The sequence below is a fragment of the Bradysia coprophila genome, chromosome X (assembly GCF_014529535.1).
Source record: "Bradysia coprophila strain Holo2 chromosome X, BU_Bcop_v1, whole genome shotgun sequence".
NCBI lineage: Eukaryota > Metazoa > Arthropoda > Insecta > Diptera > Sciaridae > Bradysia > Bradysia coprophila.
In genome coordinates, this window is record NC_050737.1 from 5,439,227 (window position 1) to 5,466,040 (window position 26,814).

The 26,814-nt window shown below is 33.5% G+C and overlaps 2 protein-coding genes across 9 annotated transcripts in view; one reads left to right on the forward strand and one right to left on the reverse strand.

Moving 5' to 3' along the window:
* Positions 1-443: 443 nt before the first annotated feature.
* LOC119085137 overlaps positions 444-26,814 on the forward strand; it is a 100,993-nt gene continuing 74,622 nt past the window's right edge. For 2 of the 4 annotated variants that reach the window (XM_037195438.1, XM_037195410.1), the window contains exons 1-2: positions 444-788; positions 15,312-15,572. Coding sequence is in view for 3 of the 4 variants with exons in the window: in XM_037195410.1 (XP_037051305.1) it covers positions 15,515-15,572 (58 nt within the window). In the remaining variant the exon portion in view is untranslated. Of the gene's footprint in view, positions 789-11,227; positions 11,380-15,311; positions 15,573-26,814 lie in introns of all 4 variants that reach the window. The other 2 variants (XM_037195427.1, XM_037195420.1) reach the window with 2 other exon arrangements.
* Positions 18,152-26,814, reverse strand: part of LOC119085108 — a 66,531-nt gene continuing 57,868 nt past the window's right edge. For 3 of the 5 annotated variants that reach the window (XM_037195374.1, XM_037195383.1, XM_037195366.1), the window contains exon 8: positions 22,533-22,955. In XM_037195374.1, the coding sequence (XP_037051269.1) occupies positions 22,648-22,955 (308 nt within the window). In that variant the 3' untranslated portion in view covers positions 22,533-22,647. Of the gene's footprint in view, positions 18,729-22,532; positions 22,956-26,814 lie in introns of those variants that run through there. The other 2 variants (XM_037195400.1, XM_037195391.1) reach the window with 1 other exon arrangement.

Sequence of the window (26,814 nt, forward strand, 5' to 3'; positions counted from 1 at the left end):
ACTTTGCAGACGAAATGTACCTGATGGAGCTTTTTATCTTCTAAAATTCTTTTGTATAGATGACGCTCGTAGAAACATTTAATGTGCTACAGAACCATTGAAGCTTGTCGGTTGTTACAGCAACATCTCCACCGAAATACACGATAATTTAAATACTATATCAACGACTTTAGATCATTCACTTACATAAAATTGATAGAATAATTCTCGTAGCTCGTACACAACCACTTTCTTCGAACTACGCTACGATAAAACGAAACTTCTCAGTTTCGTTAAAAATATTAATTTACAACCATCCATCCAACCCTGTACCGAAAACGAAACGATTGTCTAAAACGATGAGTTCTCGTACCAGCCACCAGCATCTCTCGCATCGTATCATCCCCTGAATTGTTGCACGAATCGCATAACATTGCAAACAACTCAGTTGAGTTTCTCTCGCCGGGTCGGAAAGGTGTTTCTAAGGCACATTGAATTTGATTATAGAAGAAGAAAAAAAAATTGCTAGAAGAAAATCCTTTTTTTTGAAATAAAATCCAAACATAAGCACAAAACGGGAAAATAGATTTTTCTTGTTTGAATTTGTGTTTGATTACCAACTCGAAGCGAAAACCGTAAAAAAAATCAAATTAAAATTTTATTATTGTCCGTTCATTTGAAAGGTATTTACCATTAAAAAAAACTCACTTCATATATGACGAGTATTTTGTTTGTTCTTTTAAGATAAGCAAGTAAATGTTATGATATAACTAGTGCTAAAGGATATCTGCTTCAATAAATCATGATAAGTAAGTCTCTCTCTCATACATAAACGAATTATGCAAATGGGTTTTTGTGAGAAAGCTTTTCCATTTCCATTTGATTCTCGGTGTGTGCCGTGTGTGTGTGTGTTTTTCATCTGCTATTAAAAGACTATGTCAAAGTTTTTGTACACATTTAAAGTGGTGTTTAAATTCACTCAAATCTTGTCAAATATTACCAGTCATTGTGTGCCAATGCTTTGAGGCACATCTCTTATTAATGATTACAGTATATGATCCGAGTGTAACATTTAATTTGGTGTAAAGCCAAACTCAATTATACACAACGTACAGTTTACTATAAGAAATCCACTATGAGAGTGCTATGAAAAGCTTACGACTAATATAAATTTATTAAGCTGTTAGTACGCGCGATATATAAAAAAACAGCACGATATAGACACCACTCTACGAGATGTGGTGTGGCAAAGCACAACACAAGGAAGTAGAAGAAGAAGAAGACAAGAAAAAAAAATTTAAAGGAAAAACGACAATCACGACTTCAACAAGTTGACACTGTTACTGACGGTTATATTGGAAAAAGTTCATGTCTATACATACATTGGCGTATATATTACTAGATGCTTCAAGCTCTGATTTTCGTGGATGCTATTCGTTTAATACAATATCATGTGTATCATTTTGTACGTTTATATTCGATGGAGTATTACAATCGATTCAAAATTTATTGCATTCGATGATAACATGTAAGCGAAAGTAACATTAAATTTCATGTGGTTTTCTATCAATAATGCCAGATCACATTAATAGCATTCTATCCATGCTGTAACGTCGTCTTATGTGAATGTAAATTAAATCTAAAAAAGCAATTAAAATGTAATTTGATTCCGAAAACCCCGGTGATAAGGGATTTTGAAATGGAAATCAATTTTTTTTTTACTCTCGCTATCTCGCTGTCTTTATCCTTCTTTTAGCTTGACTGCCAATTATTAGCTATTAACTCGGTAGCGAAATTGGTGTGTAAATAAGATTAATTTTTTTTTGATTCAATTGGAAATTTATCATACTTTTGGTGTCCCTCTATTAATTGTACGGGGTTGGTATACATGTAAAATTGCGAATTTTGCTTCGTCTTTGTTTTGATCAATAAATATCCCGTTGTAATTAACACACAACCTCAACGCCAGTTAAATATTACCTCGGTTGTTGGCTGTTGTGAACTCACACACAACACGTGAACGGCTGTAGATTATGGTCAGTTTTTTTCCTATCTTTATGGGTATGGACAAAATGTGTAAAATGCATATATTAAACATTGATAATGGCTAATTGACCGCACTTTTGCCTTCCATGTGCTGCATAATAACGATATCGAACACCATTAAAATAGAAAATGTAAAATCGATGCTTCTATACCCCGACTATAATGTGAATATTGATATTGGAAATTTTTATCATTTTTTTACTCTCTTACTCGTAAGAATACACTTCATTGCCTCGGGGGTAGTAAAATATATATATGTTTGGCATGTAAAGCGATCAGAATTTTCCGAACGGAAATATGTTGAAGCATTCCTCGAGACTTAACATCAATTTGAGCAAATCGGTCTATATTTTGCGGCAGTGTGCAGTGTATTGATAATATTCATTTAAATGTAAGGGTTATGTCACTAGACTTGACAAGAACCTACTAATTTTTTTTAAATCAGATTCAAGTGCGTCAAAGTGAAGTCGTCCTTCTGTGATTCTTTTCCATTGCTTCGTCCTCAAAATTATTGCTGTCTTATTCCTGTATGTGGTCTTAAGATTCAATTCGCCGAAACTTCAAACAGCTTATATGGAATCGGGATTCAAGCCGACGGCGATTCAAACGAGCTATAGCTACAAACGAATCGTCGTTCCATTCTGAAAATTTCGTGGATAAACTTTTTTCTCGAAAAAGTTTTGTTTGGGCCCTTAGAAAAATTGTCGCGAAAATCATTTTTTAACAATAGCTCCCTCCAACATGTGAGTTGTGAATAAAGTCAAATTGTGTACGTTTGTGAAGGTCGATGAGGGGAATATTGTTGGCCAACAAACGCCGATGTCCGGAATTTGATGGGTTCAGATACATTGTGAAAAATCAACTTCATTTCTATCTGTGACGGTGAGTGTGGTCTTGTGGGGTGTCAATGGATAGGACGGGAAGGAAACTAAAGAAACTCCAGGTTGCAGGTTCCAATTTGCAGCAGCTCACCATTGACCTTTATAACACACACATTTTGACTTTATAACACACACATTTTGACTTTATAACATATATATATTTAATAAATTTGAAGAACGCGTCGACATCCATATATGACGTCATACTATTTCAGTGCTGCCACCAGAACCAAATCATAATTGAGTCGAAAATTATGCAAGTCTATAAATATATGTCCCCAATTTTTTCAAAATTTTCAAATCATGATTGATTGAATTCTACTGGAAACGCCGAAATAGTATGACGTCATTTCAGGGCCTATTTTTGGAATTTTTTTCTAAAATTTCCAAAAATGGCCAAAAATTTCCAAAAACTGTGAACGTCCAAAACCACCACCATTTCCACCATTTCGAACGGTTTTGGCAACTGTTGAATCAGCCTTGCGTTTTAACTGACACTCGATTATTTCTTGACACTATCAGGTTTCAAATGAAGACGATCATGATTAATTTGAAAGATGAGAGCGTCAATAATCAAACATAAATCATTGAGAGCCGGCTAAAACATAAGGCTGAGCTCCGGAGTTGCCAAAACAGTTCGAAATTATGGAAAAATTCGGTTTTTGGACGTTCGCAGTTTTTGGAAATTTTTGGCAATTTTTTTGGAAATGTTGAAAAAAATTTCCTAAAAAATTTCCCAAAAATTGGCCCTGCGACATTTATATAATCTCACTAGTACGATGTACTAGTTATGACAACATTATACAGAGTACATCGCTTAATTTTCTGATCGTATATCCAAATGCTATGACTAACGTTTTACTCTTATGTATACATGTTGTAAATCAGGTGAGTCTTATCTACTAAAATTGTCAGTAAATGAAATTCTCAATTATAGGCCAGTCGTAAATACGTCTCTAGATCAAAGCAAGTAATCGATTCGCAACTTCTCATCTGTTAAATGATATCCTCGATCATCTCATGACCTTTGACAATTAAAGGTTCCTGTTTCGCAACCAGGTGGTATAGACGATAGAGTAATATATTTGTTACAAACGACGTTACATATGTTAGATCTGAAGATACTAATGTTAGTAAGACTTATCTAGAATATCTTGCATCAATGAGTTGGAAATATCTATTTTAAATATAGAAAAGCATAATTCATCATCAAAGCTGTCATTAATTGAGGGCGTGTGTATCATGAATAAATCGTTTTAAAATGAAAAGACAATTTTCTAAGAAACTTTTAAATAATTCGATTCCAAGTCACCTTCGCATCGTTGCGTCGTTTGATATATGCTTAAAAATGAGTTTGATTATACTGAATCGTGTCGCATCATCAGTAAAATCATACTAGTAGCGATTTTAGGCTTCACTTGATTACCATATCTACCGCGAACAATGTTCAATTTGACTGTTGCTACTCCCAAAGCTTCTCACTCCATGCAGTCTCATTCAACACAAAACTAGCTCACCATTTTAACTTAATCATTGCACGTGAATGAGTAATGTGTTAAATGCGTTTATAAGCAGAAATGTTGAAGTTATTATATCTCTTAACTTTTATAACCTCATCTAAGAAAAAAGCCAACAAGAGATAGAAAATTTAATTTCGAGACTACATAATTTCATGGCGTCTATGTACAACATTCTAGAGCGACAGAGAGAGTAAGGCCACATCAATTTTATTTCTAGAAAATAATGAAAAGCCACTGATATTTTCGAATGTAATAAAACGGAATTATATCCGTCGTGTGATATATACATAAAAGCCAAGGTACGAAGACATTCATTTAATCCAACGACTGTGTCGTACTGGATGGAGGTATTGTATAGGCTCACGTACAATATACTGAAATTGTTTCCTGGAGAATTTTCCGTTTTGTTTCTTTCTATTTTTTTTGTGTGTTTCGCTAAAACGAAAAAGTCTGCAAATTATTTTCTTGGGTTTTTGTTTGTTTGCTCTCCTACTCTGAACATTTATCTAATGTAAGATAATGTTTGCTTTAACAACAGAACAAAAAATCCCCGGCACCCAGACTTATACATCCGACAGGAACCTTGTCTTAATTTTTTTTAAAGTTTATCTAAAAATCTTTGTTCTACGTTTTTCGTTCACCACTACTCAATAAATATAAACTGTAGGTAGTGGTTACAATTCAAACGAACGAAAAATCCTATAATTACTAGCAAGTCGGACTTCGGTTGTTTATGTTTTCTGTATTCGAAGTTAGTTTGTTTAAAGATTGTTTGGTTTTAAAATTAAATTAATTGGAGTACGTGAACAGAATGTACCATGAACTCGTTAAATGGGGCATAGGCAAGCTCATTAAAAGTCTCTAAAGTTCAGGAAGGTTCATCGTTGTTCCAGGTTTTTTTTAGTACAATTTATACGAATATAATAATGATTTAACGAAGAGGATCAAATTTTTCCATTTATATTAAAAAAGAATTGCAAATTGTTGTTGGCGTCGGTATCGACACTAAAATCATAATAAAAACTTCGGTAAAGTTAAGTAATTCAACTACACTATGACTGAAGAAAACTTTCTTATTGTTAGCAACGTAATGCTAAATTTCAAATATAAATGGGTTTAAAAGTTTAACATCGCATTCGATAAAAGCGACTTTTAATACAGAAATAAAATTGTTAATTAAGGTAAGCAACAGCATATTGTACGTAATGGTTGTAAAGGGTGAGAGGGTAAAGGAGTTGACTAAAAATTTGATGGAACTGGTCGAGAGGGTGAAAGAAATAGTAAATTGTGTACTAGTTTGGCGATTCTTTATTTTGACGTGTGTTTTTTCCAAAAGTTCCAAAAAATCAAAATTTCAGTGAAAAAATTTCGCAGTTTTTCCATAATTTTTCTGAATTTCCAGAATAAAAATTCCTGCCCGAGGGCGGATGATGCACAAGTCAAAAAAAAAATCTTTTTATCTCTACGTAGTATATTTTACTGGAGACGAGTAAAAGGCTACTGCCACTTTTTTGCCCACGGTCGGAAAAGTAAAGTTTTTAGGACAGTAAAGAAATTACATATTTAAGATCTTGAATGGCGAATTTTAAAAACTGTCCGCTCACCTGAAAATTACTCCGATTGGAAACTCTTTTAATGTTTTACAAACGGATGTTCCGAAATAAACGTTATGATGTGTAAAATATAGTCCAGGCCCATGTATCAAAAAAATGGCTCCGCTCGCAAAAAATGTACTGAAAAAGTCGGTTTTAAAAAAAGAATATTATTCGTTCCACAACTCTTCATCCCAATCATGTATTATGACTGAAAATCTCGAAAAACGTAAAGCGAGCGGATTGACACAATGGACCCGCCTAGTAGGCACTTTTATGGAGAAAAAGTAATAAATCCGCTGCATTCGTCACCAGTCCAATACATGGTCGAAAATTTAATATGCCCCATTCATTGTAAAGAAGATTTGAGTACATTCTGATGGAACATTATTCCTTCTAAAATAGCATTCCTATTCTAAAACATAATAACAAATTCAAAAACCATAAGTTCATTTGCTCTAATCCTAACTAAGTGCCAATGCAAGTTTAAGGTGTGTTTCACTGTGGATCAATACTACAGCATCAAGCATAAATACTACGGCTGATATGGGTATGCATTAGACTTCTACACGTTACCTTATTACGTATCGTAATATGGTGTTCTTGTTGTGGATTTGTTAACCAAAGCGGGAGGTTATTTTAATGTAAATATGCACACATTTACAGCAAGCCCGTATTTGTTCACACACACAAAAAAAAAAACTAATTCAAAAGCTCATCTTGATAACATTATTTATACGTGTTGAGCTAAAGGTACTTTTCAAAATTTTGCTACTTCATGTTGCTCACTGAACCAACCCACTTGAATGTGCGAAACCGTATGGAGTATTTTATATTACTTTCCTTTCCTTTCCATTCAAATTGACCCTCTATCCGTAGCGATGATGTTTAGTCGCCCGATTCTTTTGCACGATATGAGGCAAACCATTTTGGTACACTTCAGGCTCCGCTCTGTATGATTGTACGGCTGGGTATTTCGATTATAAATGTTCCGGGTATGTACTGCAAGTGTATGGATACACATGGCAATACTATTATTGGACGAGAATAAAATTTTGTTCGTTTTTGAAATGGGAAAAGTTTTTAACAAAAGTCTTGATTCTATGAGCGGTGTTTTACGTATCCGGTGTTCAGATATGAATACATTACGTTACTGTATGCATTGCTCAAATGGACTTGAGTCACATGTTTGTAAAGTGCGATAAAACGGATAACTGTACTTAATGTGATCGATACGAAAGTTTTATGTTTATTAAGTACACCTTCTCCCCTGAATGACCGTCGTACATTCGTACAGTGAATGTTTGAGTAAATTGAAAAGTTTTTCTTTCAACTTTTTAAAGCGAAATTACGTGGTTAAATGGTTCAGCTAGAACTTGTTTACAAATAATAAATTCTCTAGTTTCGTTTTGCTTTCCAAAAAAAAGTGTAGAATGTATGTGAGTGTAAGAACTATTCGGCTGAATTCTTAATCTTTGAGCTATACCAACCTTTCCAGTTAGATCTAACTTTTCTAGTCTTGTTACTACTCCTCCTCCTCCAAAGCTCTGACTACTTCTTTCTAATTACTTTATGGTCCTATGAAACAGCTGAACGTCTAGAGAAATCTGCAATCGGCAATATTACTCTAAAATACTGAGTTGCAAATGCAGGGACTCATCTGTTGAATTACGTTATGTTAATGCAACTGAGTCTTAGACATTTACTTGCACACATTACACATTTCACCTACCTATCCAAAATGTAACATGGGGAGGCACTCACAAAAAGGAACTGTAATCGAATCGAAAACGATAAAAATCAAGCAAGATATGAAATGAAGGTCTCGACACATACAATTCTTTTCATATGCATCGACTTCGACTATCTTTTACCTGATATGTAAGTAAGAAATGAAAGTTTTTTTCTTCTTCATTTCATGCCATGTCTGAAAGTCATATGTAGAATTGCAAGAGAAATATGTCGAAAAGGATATTGTATATTTTATGAATTTCTTTTATTGTTACAAAGATGGAAATGTATTGAGTTTCAGTAAAGGGACGTGTGTTATATAAGAATTGGTTATTGGTTTGTCGAATACAATCAAACTAAATGTTTAGTTTCTTGGGGTTTTCTGACATAGATCCAAGTTTTCCAATTATGCGATATTCGGAATGAAATATTTCATCAATTTTTTCATGGGAGAAAATTTTTTCAATACTCTCTCAACTTTACATACAAAACGAACTACGTATATCATTTCATGTTTGCCGCGAGACGAGGCGCTGCCCATCAACTTCGTGATAATAATTTACATAGATTCGTACAAAAATCGTGAAAATTCTAGTGGATTTTCCGAAACTCTGTTTCACAAAATCCAAATTTGTTTATTCAGATGAATGCGATCGATCAGCACAAAACCTCTGCATAAATTTTACGTTTTATTTCCGCTGCATATACGTAAAGCAGTGAAAATATTTTCGCTTATTGCCATTATCAAATAAAAACAGATTCCCCGTGTATTACTCGTGGAAAATGCAATCGCAAGCGCTTAAATTTGCCTATTTATGCTGACAACAGATAAAACCATATTTTAATAGTGTTCCGGTTTGTCAGTTCAAAATGGTATATATCATTTCCAACCAGTAAATTATAATGAATCGAAATAAACGTTATAAATGACAAGAACCCAGAGCTGTTATGTAATTTACTTACCTGTGTGACAATGATGATGACGTTGATGCATTGGCTTCATCATAGAAATAATACGACATTTCAATGAAAGACATTGACACACGTTGCTTCATAAAGGTATCGAATTCATGCAGGCTCGAGCTTCGAATACACTACACAGTCAATGGTAATTGATATCTTTTTTAATTATTTATTGATGTGTGTGGAGCGTCGAGTGGAATGCAACGTCAGAGGGAAACAATTCGTCAAACAGTAGATGTGGAAATGTGAATGGAAAATCTATGGAAACAGTTGGGTACTTGAGTTACTTTTGTTGATCATTAAGATGAAACTGTCGACAGATGAAGAAAATGAAGTGTGCTATTGAAGCTGCTTGAAAGTTGTGTAGATGATAAATGCAGTACGTGAGTAATCTCATAAAATTTAAAATAATTGAGAGTTGGGACAAGTTGGTTGTCGATACTTTTGTGATTCATTCAAGAAGCATTTATATACAAATGTTAAAAGTTTCCTATGTGCAGAATAAGCAACAGCTGAATATCACCAGCTGGTGTACACACAGTGCATTTCTACGTTAACGTCATCTATGCGCGCACAAAACACGTTTGATTGAAGTAAACAAATTGTTCAGAATGTGTTGAAATGCTGAAAGTTTCAACGTCTCGAAAGGGTTTTAAGGGTAAACTGCTGAAAGAGAGCAGGGAAATCTTGCAAAAGTCGAAAATTTTCTGCAGATGAAGAACATATTCAAAGTTTAGAAGTTTGATGGGTGCTTATTTTTGAAATCCATAGTCTTCACATTGAAACTTTTGAAAGAAAATTATCAGATACATTCCTTGATCAATCTCGAAATTGATTCGGTATTTCCCATTTCTAACGAAAAACTTTTCTAAATAAAGTGCTGGTATTGAATCTCTTGCCAGTCATTCCACTTTTTCTCACTTTTTCCAACTTTTTCGACGTTATGAAAAAGTGACGCACTATTTGCCTAACTTTCCACTTTTTCCAACTATTTCCGTTTTTCCTCACTTTTTTCCGAAAATTCCACCAAAATCGACGAAAAACATTATAAACGATGAAACCGAAAAGAGTTGTCATGTATCAGACTTTATCTAAGAAATGGCGTATCAACTAAACCGTGAGAAATGTAACCTAGAAAGGTCTTAACCCATATTCAAAAAATTCACATAGACAGCCTGTGCCTTCAATGGTCTAAAAATCTGCCCTGCGTGAAATGGGAATCATTGCCGATAGATACGGGTGAAGTGGTTGGCCTTTTCAGGAAAAACGCATGTATTGAACAAATTTAACTGACGTCTATTAGATTTTACGTAAAGTAGAAGGTGTCTGCGTTTCGAACTCGTTTTCGACAGTACTACAGTACCACATATGTTGCAGTAGTGACCAGATGCAGATAGATACCTTGATTTAGTGCATTTAGTCGTCAGACCATCGCTACTAGAGAACAATGAAAATGTAAACATATGAGATCCTACCGTGACAAGACACCTTCTACTTTCAAACTTAACGTTAAACCTAATAAACAATCAATAACAATCATTAGCAATGGTTTCCTCCTCATCAAAGTTGCGTCAAAATTCCTGATTTTTATATAAGTTAAAATTCTTTCAAAAGTCTTTGCCCTAAAAGTATTTGACTTTAGATTTACAATGAGACCATGGCCATGGTCACTCAAACCTAGCGGAAATGCTGTACATACGCGCAAACCCAATATATCCACAGGCGACACTTTGAGTAAAATTTTTAGAGAGTGGTTGCGAGGCATTCTAGGCACATATAATCGATGACATATACGCTTCCGATTTTCCGAAGTCGAAATCCAAAAGAATCAAGTGAAATTTTGCATTTTACAACTAAAGACGGTTGACAAAAAACATTAGTCGCTGCCAAAAACTCACTTTTTGCCAACTTTTTTTTTGTAAAAAACCAACTATTTTTAGCAAATCTAAGAAATTTAACCACAAAGATCATTGAAAACTTAAAATCTAACATTCCGACAACAACACTTTAAAGCACTAGTTCGAAAAAAACTGTATGTAAATCCTTTTTTTATCGTAAAAATTGCTCATTCATTTCACCATTGGTTTTCAATACCAATCTCTCATTTCTGTATTTTCATAGTGAAAGTATAACGAAATAGAAAATAGCGAGAATAGCGAGAGATTTTTAAGACGATGGATTATTAAGATGTTCTGCACTGTAACCGAAATTGCATACGGAAAGATGGCATTTCGATATCAAAGTACAAACAATTCTTTATCAGAGCGAACAAATATATAGCCTAACGTTTCAACGAAATGCAGATTCTGCTCTCTAAAAAAACGTTCCACATTTTTTTGATTGAAATAAAATTCTTCAAAATCTTTATGGTATGAATTCCACATTTTAATTTCACAGTCTCAAAAGAAATATAATATAAAACAGATAAATATATTTAACATTTAAAAAAAATATTTTTAATGAAATTCTTTTTTCCATCAATTCTATCAATTATGTTTTCCACTCTTTTTTATAGAAATCCGTCCGTTCATTGTGTGCAAAGCATTTTATTATTTTTTATTTTAAATCAACAAAAATTGATTTAAATTTTGAAAAATAAAATCGTTAAAATAAAATTTCCATCTAAAATCGAAAAGCAGAGCAAACCAACCGAACGAAATATGCAAGGTAAATAAATAAATAAAAAAAGAACGAACCGACTGAATGTGTTGATGATGTGTGTTTTCAGCTTTTGAAATTAAAAATGTTTAGTTTTTATTGCCTCCAAAAGAATGTACATATAAAATAGTATATCGATGTGTGTTTGCCTGTTTTGGCTTGTCCTGTGTGTGTTCGACCGTTTAGCCTTTTAAACATTCATTTGACTAGAACAATTTTATAAATTCAGATGAACTCACTTGGTGTTAATAGTGATGATGTGCACGACCCCGCCCCCGCTATATAAAAGAATAAATGAATGAGCAATTGATGAAGACAAAAAGAAATTCTAAACAACGATCCTTGATCCATTGTTGTGGATCAATTATTTCAAATATTGATACCTGACCCAATTTCTGTAACCCAAACTTAGCTTACTTCGCCTAGTTTTTACTATTAGTGGACTTTGTTTGTTTCCATCATTTTACTCGTTTACAACATGCATTCAGGCACCATTTTTCGGAAAACATTTTCCGATAATTTCCCGAATTTTCCGACATTTTTCCGCGTATTCCCAAAAAATGGGCTTTATGAAAATTAAAGAAAATATGGAAAAATCTAGGAAAGTTCATTTAAATATGGGAAATTTTTCGCCAAAAAGTATCCCTGCATGCATTCCACCATATATCAGTAGCATCCATCATTTCATTACTTCCACTCAACACGAACGAGTAAGAGAAACGACTCTCTTTATGTTTCTACTTTTCAAATCATAGAGAACGATGTGGGCCAGGCTTTTCACTCGCATGTACGTGTGGAACAGAAGAAATGGAAAAGAGCCTAGCGAGCAAATTTAATATTTGGTTTTATTAGATGAATACAATGGGTCCATTTTAACAACTGATTACGAATAGAACGCATACTAGCGGAATAACTGAGCACTAAGCATAACGACACAGAACAATAAATTCAAAACAATCTCTTTGCGACATTCCATTTATTTCATAAATACTACAGGCGACGCATTTATCCATTTTGTTCGAGGTATAATTCTGTTGTGCCCTTAAAAACATTGCTCATAAAAGTGGAAAACTCATGCTAGTGTGCATAATTGACTAGATTCTCCTTCGTTTATTCAGAATATATGTGACTATCAATTCAAATCGAAAAATTATTATTGATATTATACCCCATATATTTGCTGGTTTAACTTCAATTTATCAAAATGAATTTATAATAAAAATATATTTCTTCTCCTTTTTTGTATCTTTTTCCATGTGTCATAATAGAAAGTTTGAGCGTACAACGCAAAACTTTTTCAAATACAATTTATCATTTTGTGTATGTGGTATAAAAGGACAGAATGATAGCAAAAATTAAGTTGAACAACTAGTACACTTTATCCAATATGTAGTTACGGTGATTTGAATAAATGGAGCTATAACTTTATAGTCGTTTTAGTATCATCATCAATGCCACTTAGTTTGCTAGCGTATTATGTCGAGTGCAACATCACAAGGGAGTAACTTCTATATCTCTAGAACTACTCAACAGATTTAAAAAAAATACCTGAAAGCTCTTTGTGATTTTTTGGACCATATATAAAATCAATCCTTCGTTTCGGAAGATATGGTCACAAAACCAAAAATTTCTACGAGCTTTGAGAACACCTGATGGCCGTAACTTGAGTAGAACTAATCTTTTTCTTAACCAAAACAATCCCTGATAATATATATAACGATATTTCGTAAATAATTACATTAATCAAACATAATTACATAGGTTTTCAATTGTGGAATGTGGATATTGGTTATACAAAAAGGTTTTTCAGAAAACCTGTGTTAAGTTATCAAGCTTAACGATCAAGTTGATTTCAACTGCAACTTTATCCTTTGTCGTCACTTGACAGCGTATAAGAATTTCATGTATCTCACAAATTGTCGATAAATTCTAAACCGAAATTCTCTAATATACGGCACCGTTGTCGTTGTCATCTATAGCGAAGCGATTCATGTGTCTATATTCATGTGTCGTTAAAAAATAAATCAATATGATATCTTGTCGAACAGAATCTACTAGATAAATTGATTCGACGTACTCGTTCATATTTGAACATATGAGAAGAGAGATTATGTTAAATAAAATATAAATTGGATCATTCACGACAACAGCCAATATATAATCCAGAACCGAACACACTATCTTCATCATGTGTATTCCATCATCATAATATTTGTGTGTAAACAGTTTTTAACACTTAGCTGATGTAATACTAATTTACTGGCTTGTGAACGATTTCCTGTTAAACATTAAGTACACAAAATAAACCTGTTTAAGCCCTCGAACTCGAACCTGTGTATCCATGCTTTTAATAACGTGAATAACGTTCATTTTACCACCATTTGTGTTACAGAACACGCACTCTTGAAGCAGAAAAATGATAAATCTTATGACAGATTTTCATGTTTGAATTCAGGTCGATGTTATTTTCTGCTTGACAACTTTCCCACACATAATTTTCATCGTGTAGGATATTATTGTGACACATAGCCAGTTGGATGGTAAATGTCCGTAGTTTGATTAATTACCAACATATAGCAAAAGAATGAAATAAACAAAGCTGATCCAAATCCACTCGTAAATCTAATACATTAACTGTTTTAGTTGCATGCTTGTTTTAGTCCAATTTGCAATGAAAAATCCTTCCACATTTTCCTCTCTCTCTTTTTTTTGAAATCGAAACGAAAATTTATGACATTGTGTTGAGTAGATCGATTGATTGATTGTAATATACAATAATAAAACTATCACCGAACAGCACTTGTACGCGTATAGTCTTAAGTAAACTTCTAACAGCCAGATGAGAAGGTAGAACACGTTTCTGGAAATACTTTTCCGATATAAAATAATATAATTACTGTTGCAAGAGTACGATTTTATTGCAAATAGATAGAATTCGAACAGAATCAATTGTATGTATTGACTATTTGGATGGTGTATCTGACGGGAATTGGTAATTAGTTGTATAGTTAACGAGCATCACAAGTCGAAGGTTCTGATATCAAATGAAAATCAACCATGCACAAATGAAATGTTCCGTTCGTAAGGCTTGTCACGTAGCTTGGAGGAGGTAGAGTTCCGTGATAAGGGGGAGGCGCATTATTAACGTAGAGTAGTGTCGTTGTCGTGCCTTTTCCCACGCCGTCTGCACTCGTTATGAAGAAAATGAAGAGTGACAAGCTTCTCCACGGATTACGAAATTCACACGAAAACTGGACTGTTCAAAGTTTTCAGCGTAGTTAAGTAATAGAACTTATCAGTGGGTCGACAAGGGGTAACATTCGAAAGCCAGCCTTACTTACTGTAAGGAATTGTAATTTTTCAATTTTTATTTTGAGTTTCCCAGTGTTTAAATTGGTTCAAATTGGTTTTCTTACACACTTGCGAGCACATGTGATAAGGACTGGCCGGACTGCCGTATTCAATTATGAAACTTTGACGTTTTAAACACTGATAAATGTCAAAAAACCAAAATTTGTTTGGCGGGTTTTAGAATTTTAGTCACTGTACAGTGTACACATCTCGTGTATAGTTTACCAATCCGAAGCGAAACGGATACAAAGTCGCATTCGACTGAATTGTCAACGACTTTCTAATTTCTTTTTAGAGGATATTGTAAACATTTGGCAAGCATGATTTAAACAACGAAGGAGGGACACGTTTACATCGTCAGGTCCAATAAGTAATTTTGTAGGACAATTTATAAAAGCATGGTGAACCAAGTCTCCTCAAATCCTAAAATTTATTTAAAAATCTTCTCAACAAACAAACGTTGTTATAGCGTAGAAAGGCAGGGCTTTATGTGTAAAAATTAGATTAGTTAAATTAAAAGACAAAAAAAAATCGTCTAGAGACTAATGTCACCAATAGATCTAATTTTCGAATTTCAATTTCCCTTGAAGGTATTTGGTACAACAATAACGATAACAATAGGGACTGGGTACGAATTGCTGGTCGATAGTACCCATTATACCCTTCAAAAGGGTTAAGAACATCATTCAAGAAACCAACCACATCCCAACAGCAGCAACCTCAAAATCAAATACAACAACAAAAATCGGCAACCAGTGGTTCAACGCCATCGTCAAATAAATTGCAAGATAAGATGGTCGGAAAACGTGATATCAAACGTGGATCACTCCAGCGCACATCAGAAGGCGGTGGTGAGTATTCCATTTATTTTTTTTTTTCAATTCAATTTTCCGATATATAAACTAACAGCAAAAATTTTGGAACTGTAAGACTTAACAAAGTTGTAATTCATTGCCAATAATGGTTACATGCTTGCCCAACTGTTTCAACCATGTCTGTTCAAGGGCAACATCCAATTATATCGGGTGATTTTGTCATTTAGGTGGATAGAAGTTCGTTTGAAAGCATTTTTGTGTTCTTCGTTTGTCTTTCTGGTTTCTGCCACACCATTCGTATAATACCGCATTCAACTCCACATTAATGTAATGGATAGCTATGTTATTTTGCACCAACATGGTTGAAACCTCTTTCAATCATTCACGGCTGATCTGTAGTGTTTTTTTTTGATCATTTAAATTGACCTTTCACGCAAACCAATCGGTTGAAAGTATACTTATAAAGTCTATAGACCCTATAGGTCTGAAAGTCAGATTCGGTACTCGCTGTCTGCACAGAGAAAAAAGTCGGATTAAATGTTTAATCTACGGAAAGATTACGAATATTTTAAATACTTTGAAAGATTTCGTTTCAATCTTTTTTCAAAGATTACAAAAATTAAATCTTTCGATAGATTGCGTTTCGGGTTAAAATGGCTAAAATTGATAGTAGCAATAATATTTTCCATACGCTTATGATACTTTACAATAGTTTTGCCAGGCTCAACTTCCTTATCGTTGCTCATACAGATTTATGATAATAGTTAATTAAATAATTGGAAAAATGAAAAAAAAAAATGTTGCCTTCGATTAGGATTTGAACTCGTTTACTATGATGGTTACCTCAGTTGGTACAAAGGTTTCGTTCAGAAGATTATTTTTTAATCTTTGAAAGAGTAAAATCTCCGCAACAACGGTTCGAAAATAATCTTGCTAAGATTAAGAACCCAATAGCTCAGTGGTAAAGTACAGGACTGGAGATACGGAGATACCGAGGTGAACGAGTTCAAATCCTGATCATAGTAAGTAAAAAAAAACATTTAATTTCAATTAAACAAATAAAATTTCCAATTTCGGAATAAATACAATAAAAATAAGTCTGACTCCAATATTCAAATAAATTTTGGAAAAAAAATTTTAATTTCAAAATAAAAAAAATTGAAATCTCTTGGAAGATTTCGATCTAATCCATCGACAGATTATTTTCGAAAGATTAAATGCAAGTAATCTTTGGAAAAATTAGATTTCAATCCAAAAATAAATTTGGTCCTATATGTAATCCGAAAAAGATTTAAATCTAATCCAGGATTTTTGTCTGTGTGTGAATGGTATTTTAGAATATTCGTATAGCTTGCGAATAATTTGTAAGGTATGAGTGACGAGCGTGTCGACAATACTAGAACTATACCTACTATTCGAAGTATTTATCGCAACTCAAAGTTTAATATACTCTACTCAATACTCGGTCTAATTAAACCAACACTTCGGTAAAGCATATGCGTATGTGTTTTACAGAATAACAGTTTCACTGATATTAAATAATTTTATTGAGTGAAGCTGGAAAACAGAAACAAATGACCGACGCTGGGATCATGGAACAGTGTGAACGTTAATTTCTGTTGTTATTTCGTCTGTTTTTTCGGAAAGGATTGGTGATGGAAAATATCGACTTTGCTAATCTTGGCCCATTTTTGAAGGAAAACGATCGGGCTGAAGTTGTGCTAGTAAAAATGTATTCTTACAAGTCATATTACATAAAACGTTATGCTACCACAGTTGTGTAAAATATGTTCTGTGACTTACGACAGATTTTTGGATACTACGAATGTATGTATTCCTAACCTTGAGTTGTATGAATTTTGGTGGGATCAACATCATTCAGTACTCGTGACTATGTTCCATAACTTTAAGTGGAATGTACTTTTGGTCCGTTGAGAAAAGCTCAGCACCACTATTTCTATGCCCACACTACCAGTATACACTGTGAAAAATACTATTTATCTCTCCGATTTTTTATCAGTCATTACAAATTCTTTGATTTAAATTAAAATCTGAGGAAAATTTTTCTTTCTTTTGTTTCAATTGTCGAATTTGAAGTATCTTATAAAATCCATTATTTCTTCGATAGGCATTTTATATTTGACAATTTATACGAACAAGGAAATTCATTTTATTGCGTATTGATTCAATTTAAATATTTTTCTGATTCCTTTCCGATTCGTTCTTCTTCTATTAATATTTGATTTCAGCATATTGCGGTATTGTTCTTATTGTTTTCGTTTTGTTTTTATCCAATCAAAATAGAATTTCGATTTTTACGTTCACATTTTCAATTATTTTCCAAATTTTGTATCCGGTTTAAGTTCATAGGCTAACGTTTTGAGTAATGGGACTTACCTTAGGTGTCACTTCCTTATGCATCAACTAATTTGTAATTTCAAATTGTTTTGAAATTTCTCCACTAGAAGCACAAGATCCGTAAGTCGAAAGCGGGGTCTTTTTTGCTGCTTTCATATCGTCGTCGTAACGGTTGTAGTGCTCCAAGATGTAGGTTCCCACAGTCATTCGGCTGTTCAAATATAGAAGTCCACGACTAGAATTCTTAGGACAATAAAGAAAACAAAACGTTCTCTAAACCGTGTGTTTGGGCTTTGTAGTCGCATCGCTGACCATTCGTTTATTATACAATGTGTACATCATGATCAAGAACTATTAGAGAACTAACACGTTAGAGCGTTTATTCGTTTAAATTTCCTAGTTTTAGTTGCAATTTATGACAACTCAAAGTTAATTGATTTTTCGATTTTCGTAGTCTCAATTTTATTAAAAAATGGGAAATGTCATAGCTCTTGACATTCTGGTACGCACGTAGACTCTCGAAATGTAGCCAATCTAAAATTGCACATAAATACAATCAAACCAAGCCGAAGCGGAATTTAATCGAAACCCCGACAAAAGCCAATGATTTCTACGATCGTGCTAGTATCTCCAGAGCTATGGTGATTAGATAGAGTTTCTTTCTCAGTAATAAAAGTTAGACAAATTAAAAGTTAGACAAATGATATGTACCAATAACCCATCTCGTTAAACTGATATGATCTTTTAACATTCTAAACAAATTAGCGACTACGAAAATAATTATGTTGATCCATTTCGCTGTAACATTGGTTGATTACAAAAATAGTAGAGTGTCTGAAAGGAAACAAATAAAAAATAACTGAAACATATTCGTAAAAATTGGAAAATTTTCATTGGGACATCGGCGTGTGCTACATCATATTGTGAACCAATATTCTATTAGTCAAGGATTATAAATAGAGTATTTAACATTGATGATACGAACTGGTCGCAATAGATTACTCCATCTTATCGAAATCACAAATATTAAATTTGAAATAACAAATTACACGCCAGGCACATGGGTTGGAAACAACACTTTCCATAACTCATGTCCTAATTTTGTGATAATGCTAAAACCGTATGAAGGAGTTGTGATTGTTTGTGAGGATCAGCTGAAGAACAGCTGAAGAAAACTCATGCTGAAATTTCACTGTCCCTAACTGTATAAGTGAATAGTCTTGCTTTGGTGTGCTTATTGATCTCGATCACACCAAAACTTTACTTTTAAACTTTTTATTGTTATAGTAATGAATTTTCTTCACAAAGTCCCTGATTTCAATTTCAATTACAAAGCACCTTCATTCGGGACTGGGGCGATTTTTTTATAGGCAAACTTTTTATTTAGACAGTAGAGCCCTCTCTGTCTAAGATTAAATTAACAATAAAAATTAGGAAAATAAACTAGCGATACAATTTGCATCCAGACTCAGCGCACTAATGATAATGGTATCAGATTGAGTAGAAAAAGTTATATTATTTACATCCTCAGTACTCCCATTTATTTAGCGTATGGTTTAACACTCTTATTGCACAGTAACTTTAAAGTGAAGTCAGAAGGTATACAAACAAAAAACATTAAAAAAGTAGATTGAATCACAGATCCAGTTCGTCTAACCAACGCAAAGCTTGGTCATTCACGTCGAGAAAATCGGTTGTTGCAGGGTACTTGCAATAGCAAATGTTTCATTGTTTGTAGATGGTGACCACAACGACAGCCGGGGCTGTTGACGAGCTTCCATTTGTAGAGCATGTCATTCTCAGTACTTCTAGAAACAGTCAGTTAAATGGATGAAATCCCACAAAAAGGTTTTACGAATGCCAAACCAAGCACATCTATATAATACCCTTCTTTTGCAATAAATTTTATCACAATTGGTATTATTTATGCACTAAGTAACCAAAGTCCGTCTTTTTGTCCTCTGATAAAAATAGAATGCATTTCAGATAATCAATCATTCCTTAATGGACATTTAAACCAACTTCTTGTTTGTTATTTTACGCTAATTGTACTTAACGATGTGTACATCATTATCTTCTGCAAAGGATAAATAACTCATAATCGTCCAATGTAACAATATACCATTGTATGGAACGCTAAACGAGTTCATAATTAAGTTAATAAAAGCTAAAAACAAATTAAAAAAAAGAAAACTTCCATAATTTTTGTTTTACATTTTTTTATTAAATTTTTCCTTTTTTGTTGTTTTTATATCTTACTCACATAGTTACACTTTGTGATACGATCGTGTATATAGTTCATGCACAACAACAACAACAAAAAATGGTTCCAATAAGAAAAAGTTTATCGTAAAAAGCTATACTTTCAAAAATAAAATAGAACTTGAGACAAAAAATGGACTTACTACATTATAAAAAAATACATTAAAACTAAAAATACTTATGCTCTTTTACAGGATATATTTCTCGCTTCGATGAATTAATTTGCGAACTAAATAATCTAAATGGTGCTCTGAAACTTAAACATCAGTAATATTGTATATCAATGCTAACAACCACAAACTTCGGCCAATAGTTGTAGAATCGAAACGTGTCAAAATAACAGAGGCTAAACTACAAGACCTACAGTCATGAACACCTAAAATCGCCGCCATGTTATCAATATCTTATTTGTTTAGTCCATTTCGTTCCACAAATTCATATACACATTGTGACTCATACTTCCACACATGCGAAAGTGTGGAACAAGATGGACCAAAGAGAGATTGATGACATGGTGGCACTTTCAGGTGTTCATGGCTGTATGATAAAATGGTGTACACGAGAAGATTTTTTATCGAAAAGGTCCATCATTTTTCATTGGAGTTCTATTTTAGACATACAGTGCTTCCGACAACATAGCATGTGTTTAATGAGACAGCAAACAGTTACACCATTCAGTTATGTAGTTGCATCACTTATCGGTTAAAAATTTCAATTATTCAATTTTTAAACCCACAAATTGAAAATTTTCCTTTGTGAAAAAGATCCAGCTTTCCTACATTTTTTAAGTTGCAATAAGGCAGTGTGTATACGTACAGTTGACGTGTATTAAATACAATTTTAGAAATAATTCATCTAATGAGTCATACAATAATGACGTCCACTTGTTTTTCGATCCACCAGAAATTTCCTTGTGCCTCATTCCCTCGAATCCCCCTACCACCTAAATGCACACGTCATTATTGCACGATACATTTTCTTTTTGTTCGAAAGATAATCCAATTTTCCATACTTAAATCGGTAAAATAGTAGTGAGAGAGGTATGTTTTGTGAAGTGACTATTTAGCCTGAGAGGAAATGGAAATAGTTATTTTCTTCGGCAAATTGTCACGTAATGACAAATATCTCTTTTCCTTCCGTGTTTAAAAGAGAACTCTGTAATTGTTAGTGTTTGGGGGTGAATAACGATAATACATTGAGGTCATTTGCTTCATCTGTTTTGCTTAAAATTAGGCCGAACGAAGATAAAATTGGTTTAAAATATTAGAAACGGTAGATAGTTATCCAGAATCGAGTCATCTAAGTTTATCGTTTAAATCTATTGCTCGCATTTTCTTTGTTATTCATTCCATTCTACTTTAATCACAACTGACAAGTAAGTCGATGTAACCAGCAATAAGAAATATTTCCAGTAACACTAACGAAACGAAAACACAACATTTAAATGGTGAACTTAAAGAACCCATTCCTCGATAAGTGTCGTGCTACACTTCCTCTTTTTTACACTAAACGTAAGTGATAATTGTCTGGGAATTTGATTCAGGCGTTTTCCAGCTGCTTTACTCATACGAACAAAACTGGTTAAATACATCTTTATACGATTTAAGCACTACCACGTGCGTGCGCGTAACTATTCCACCCTTATAAAGACTTATAAGTAGTTGTATTTGTATACGTCGACCAGATGGAAAATAGCTGACCTCCACTGTAGCTAAATAAATGATTGTACCTGACAAGGCAATACTGAAGCATATGTGATAAGCTTGAAAAAGTAGTGTTAATAACATGACATTGTGGAAGTTGACGCTTCGAAACTAACGTACGAAAAGTTGAATGTATTTTCCGGTTGAAAAACGAAAAAGAAAAAAAAAACAGAAAATTGCAACCCAGATCACGTTTTTAGCACGACAAATGAGTTTTTCATCCACAGTAGTAAACACTTAATATGTACCGAATTTAGTAGGGTAGAGTCTTTATAATTTACGTGCTGATAATAGGACTATATTTCTACTGCATTTGGGTCAGTGTTTCGCTATTATTGTTTTTTTAATTTCATTTTACATTCTATTTTTATCAATTCAAAAGACAACCAGGTGTCATTTTCATAATCTATATTAGGGTGGGTCGATTTTACCAACTTTAAAATCTACATCCAGCCGCTTGTCTAGCTGAAAAATACTGAACTTGTGGAATCACTACTTTTTCGTTTGCGCACACTTTTGAGTATCCCAAGTGCATTTGAAAATCTGATTTGTCCTACGAACTTTAGTCATCCATGGGATAGGGATTCTCAAAAGTGTGCGGAAATGATGCCACACGTTTAGTTTCTTCCAGCAATTGGATGTGGATTTTTAAGTTGGAAACATCCACCCGCCCTAATCTATATCCAAGTAGTGTATCGATCTAAAGCTATATTTTATACAAAAAAAAAAACAATAACCATACATTCAGTGGACGATGCATGGCAAATGTTTACACCATAAATTTAAATTCAATTAAAATATCGATCAGCCTCATTCAAAGCTGCATCTAAAATATCGTCCCCGCATGGATTCAAATCCCAGAAGGCACCTTGACAGCCAATTCGTTCAAAGCACGCGTATCTTATGTTAATGTCTCGCCGTGTGCAACAATTCACTATGCCCCATACACAGCGCGACGGACCCAACTGGGCTACGGGTGCATCAATTTGTTGTGGCTGTTGTTGAGCGAATGCTGGTCGATTCGATTGAGTTTGACCATCGTCCGAACTCCATATGGGTGCGCCGACACTTGGGCCAACGGTGAAAGCACTGCCACCTAAAGATTTTTTTTGGGGGGAAGAGAATAATATGTACAATACCAACCAACACATAAATGTTATACCGGAATAAAATAAAAAGAAAAAAAAAATAGAAGAAAAAATATCGTTATTTATACAAGAAAGGAATTGATGGGTTTATGTGTGATATTCAATAAGGGTTTTATAGTGTTTGGATAGAAGGCTTATGTTATATTATGGTTTCATATGTTACATAAGGAAAATTAGAAAGGAAGATGATGAAAAAAGGCTAAAGTAAAAGCTTAATATCATTTACGGTTATGTATTGTTGAATTTTATAGAGTCGAGCATTTTGCTATTCTGTCTATACTGTACCCATCGCGTGGATTGGTGTTAATCGATTGACTCCTATATTTTTTTTCTCTCGCCCTGTTCATCTATATACCTAGACCTACACTACACACTTGTGTACAACAGTGTTCACAGTCGAGAGCAAATGTGTTCGCTCAAAAATATATTTATTTTCGGTTATTGTTTTTTTTTTGTTCTTCTTGTTCATCCTTTGGCGTATGGTATGTGAGATAGGGCGATGGGAGGGTTGTACATGACGGCAAGAGAGTGTTGGGATTAGAAAGAATTTTGCAATTAGCGATATTTATTGAATTAATTTAGTCGAAATAAAGATAAATTGTTACTTTTTTGTGTATTTATTGGTGGCAATTAGTAGAATGCCAAATCATTCTCCGGATAGAGTGTATAAGCGAGACGACGACGGCCCGTATATATTTCTGTATATATGTATGGGGCCATTTTTGCCAAGTTTCCAACAAAATGAATTTATTACCGTCGTGTCATTGTGTTCTCAAGAGCATTATTGGCATGTATATTAGGTTTTGAATTAGAATAACTTGTTGCTTAACATTGAATGAGAGTGCTTGTTTTTATAGGTTCGTTTATATTATATTTGCTTTTGGGTGATTGGTGGAATACGTCGACTTTTTGTTGGGGAGTTCGGTTGAAAAGTTTTTTTAGGCTATTTAGGACTTGTTGTATGTACACATGTAATTATCAGTAGCAGAGCACAATGATTAGAGACGGTCAAGGTCAATTACAGCTTTCAGAATCTATTAAAGACGGCAAGATTGTTTAACTACTTTTCTCAGATAAGCTTATCTCTGTAAAACATGGGATTGGGTACATTTCAGTAAAACGTATTTTGATTCTAAATCAATAATTGTTCTTCGCCATATCCTGACAATGTGACGATGTGATTTTAGATAATTTTCAAGCCAGTCTTTACATTAGATTATATAAATGGAAGCCTTTGACACCAGGAACAATTTTTGGGAAAACCGTTTCCTATGTTTTCTTGAATTTTTCAATATTTTGCTAGATTTTCTCATATTTTTAGGAAAAATTTGGAAAAATGTAGGAAAGTTCAGGACAACTTAGGAGAAAATGGGAAAATTTTGGGGAAATTTGAGAAAATGTTTTTCCAAAAACAGTCACTGACTGACATCCACTAACAACCCAGTCATTTACAACTACCCTTGAAAAAACTATTTATTTAATTTTCCAATACGTGATATTGACCTGTTCCGAGCCTTGAACCCTGTAGGTAGACTCTACTTTCTGAACCAGCTTCAACCTTGTAGTTGAGCTATCCGATTAGCTACGAGTCTGTAAATGTTGTCTTAAAGGCATTGACATTCTATTAGCAAAACTTTTTATTTCATCAGTCTTCCGATCCCACCACTTGATTATCGTAAATAATTTTTCACAATTGACATCGTAGTATTGGAAAACTTTACCATATCCAAACATGCAGTTTGTCCTTGTTCATCTCATTCTTCTTGTTTCTCAGACAGATTTTTGGTGCTTGTTACCTATAACCCATCACTTAATTTCACCCCCACCATTAGAGTATATAATGTGACGAAATAAATAGTTCCGAAAAAAAACTTTCAGAGACAGAAGTTACAAGAAAAAGTCTACTCGACATCGAAATACACGCTAGATACCACTTTAATGATAAAGTTTTCGTCTCATAAATTTACTGCCTATAACTTCCATTGTGTTTGCATTGGTACAAAAACTTTTGTAAACTTTCTTCCGACTCATATTACAGAACAGTACGAAGCATAAACCATTTATTAATGAAATATCAACAAGATTTACTGGAAATTAGTTTTGATAGGATGTTCAGTACTAATAATGAGCGTAACATTTATTATGATGTTCGTAAGCAAGTGCTAGTTTAGTTTGTGAACATGTAATGCTAAATATGACCGTTTTCGTCTGTTGATTAAATGATGATCTGTGTGGAATACGTTTTTAGCTATGTCCCTGGTGTAATTCAAGTTAAACATCAAACGATTATGTAATGAATTAGCTGAAAAATATAAATATGTCATACTTACCGATTAACAGATTCTCATTTGGTTTGTTAGACCGAGAGAGAAAATTCTTGAAACTTATCTAAATTTCTTTAAATCTGTCGACAAATTCGACAAATTTTATTCAATTTTTGTTTTAGTAATTTCCCGATGATCCCGCTTATAGGCTCGGTCTACAAACTTCTGACATGAATTTGATCTGAAAATACCCGAACCTTTTTGACCTGGTAATTTGACAATGAAATCAGGCCAGGTGAGATTTTTTTTAAATTTTTTGACCAGACTTGATCAGAACTTTCAAAATAAAATCATTTGAATTTCTGATCACAACACTGAAAGACAAGACTGAATCTCGTTGACAAAGAATTTTACAAATTTTCTTAGGCGTTTTTAATGGAATTTCAAAAATTTTCTTATTACGATTTGAGATTCTCTTTCTTTATGAATTTCAATTAACCTTTTTCGTTTTGTCGATTTTCTGATCAAATGATTTTCGAAAAAAAAAATCCGATTGACAAATGATTTTCCCCAAAATGTTTCGCATTCAATTCTGCTTGTGGGATATTTTTCAATTTCTAGACAGAAGCAGTACGGACCGCAATTGCGTGGACTTAAGCATTTTCTCTCTACTTGTTATTTCTACGCATTGAAGCATGATGTGAGGTACGACCCAAATATAGAGGACCTAATACTGGGGTAGATACATAACCATCTTTTCCGGCCTTGTCTTATATATACAATGTTGGGACTTATTGCGAAAAAGGATTTCAAAAAGTCTTTCACCAGCTTTCCTTTTTCCTTACCTCCTACGTCAATGTTTCAATGACTATTTTTTCTTAAATATCGTTTACACTCAGGCTACCGAGACGAATTAGAAATGCTAACTAAACAGATACACGAATCAGATATCATTCCTCTGTATAAACAAATATAAAATAGTTTCGCAATTAATTAAAGAAAATTTTAAGATAAAGGAAAGTAAATAATTTTGATCGAGTTTAAAAGAATCTAAAGTTTCAACGAAATTTAAACCTTCATTTGAACCATTTGTATAGCGTTCACAGTGTTTTATGCGAGTAAACACCTCATATGCGCGCACATAAGCGTAGACGGTTCAAATACTAATACTCGTTTTGAAAGTTTCTTCTTTTTTTCTTCTTCAAAATCGATCAAATTAATTTGATTTTCTTTTATTTCAAAAGTTTCCTATTTCATTAGCCTCTCTATAATTATGTTGTGTAGCTTCATTCGAATAAACAAATCTTTGTGAAAACTCACATCACAAAAGCGCAGTGAATATTATTGAGACAATTTCTCTGAAGCAATTATTGCACACGGGTAGAAAGTGTGAATCGCTCGTTTAGTTAAAGCTCGATTTGAATTTCTCCAATTGCCAAAATGGCATAAACAAAAGATAATAGCACACGCCAAATAATGACAATTTCACAGGACGGTAGCAGAATAATGTAGAGGGAAAAAGCGGAAAATGCTTAGATTCTAC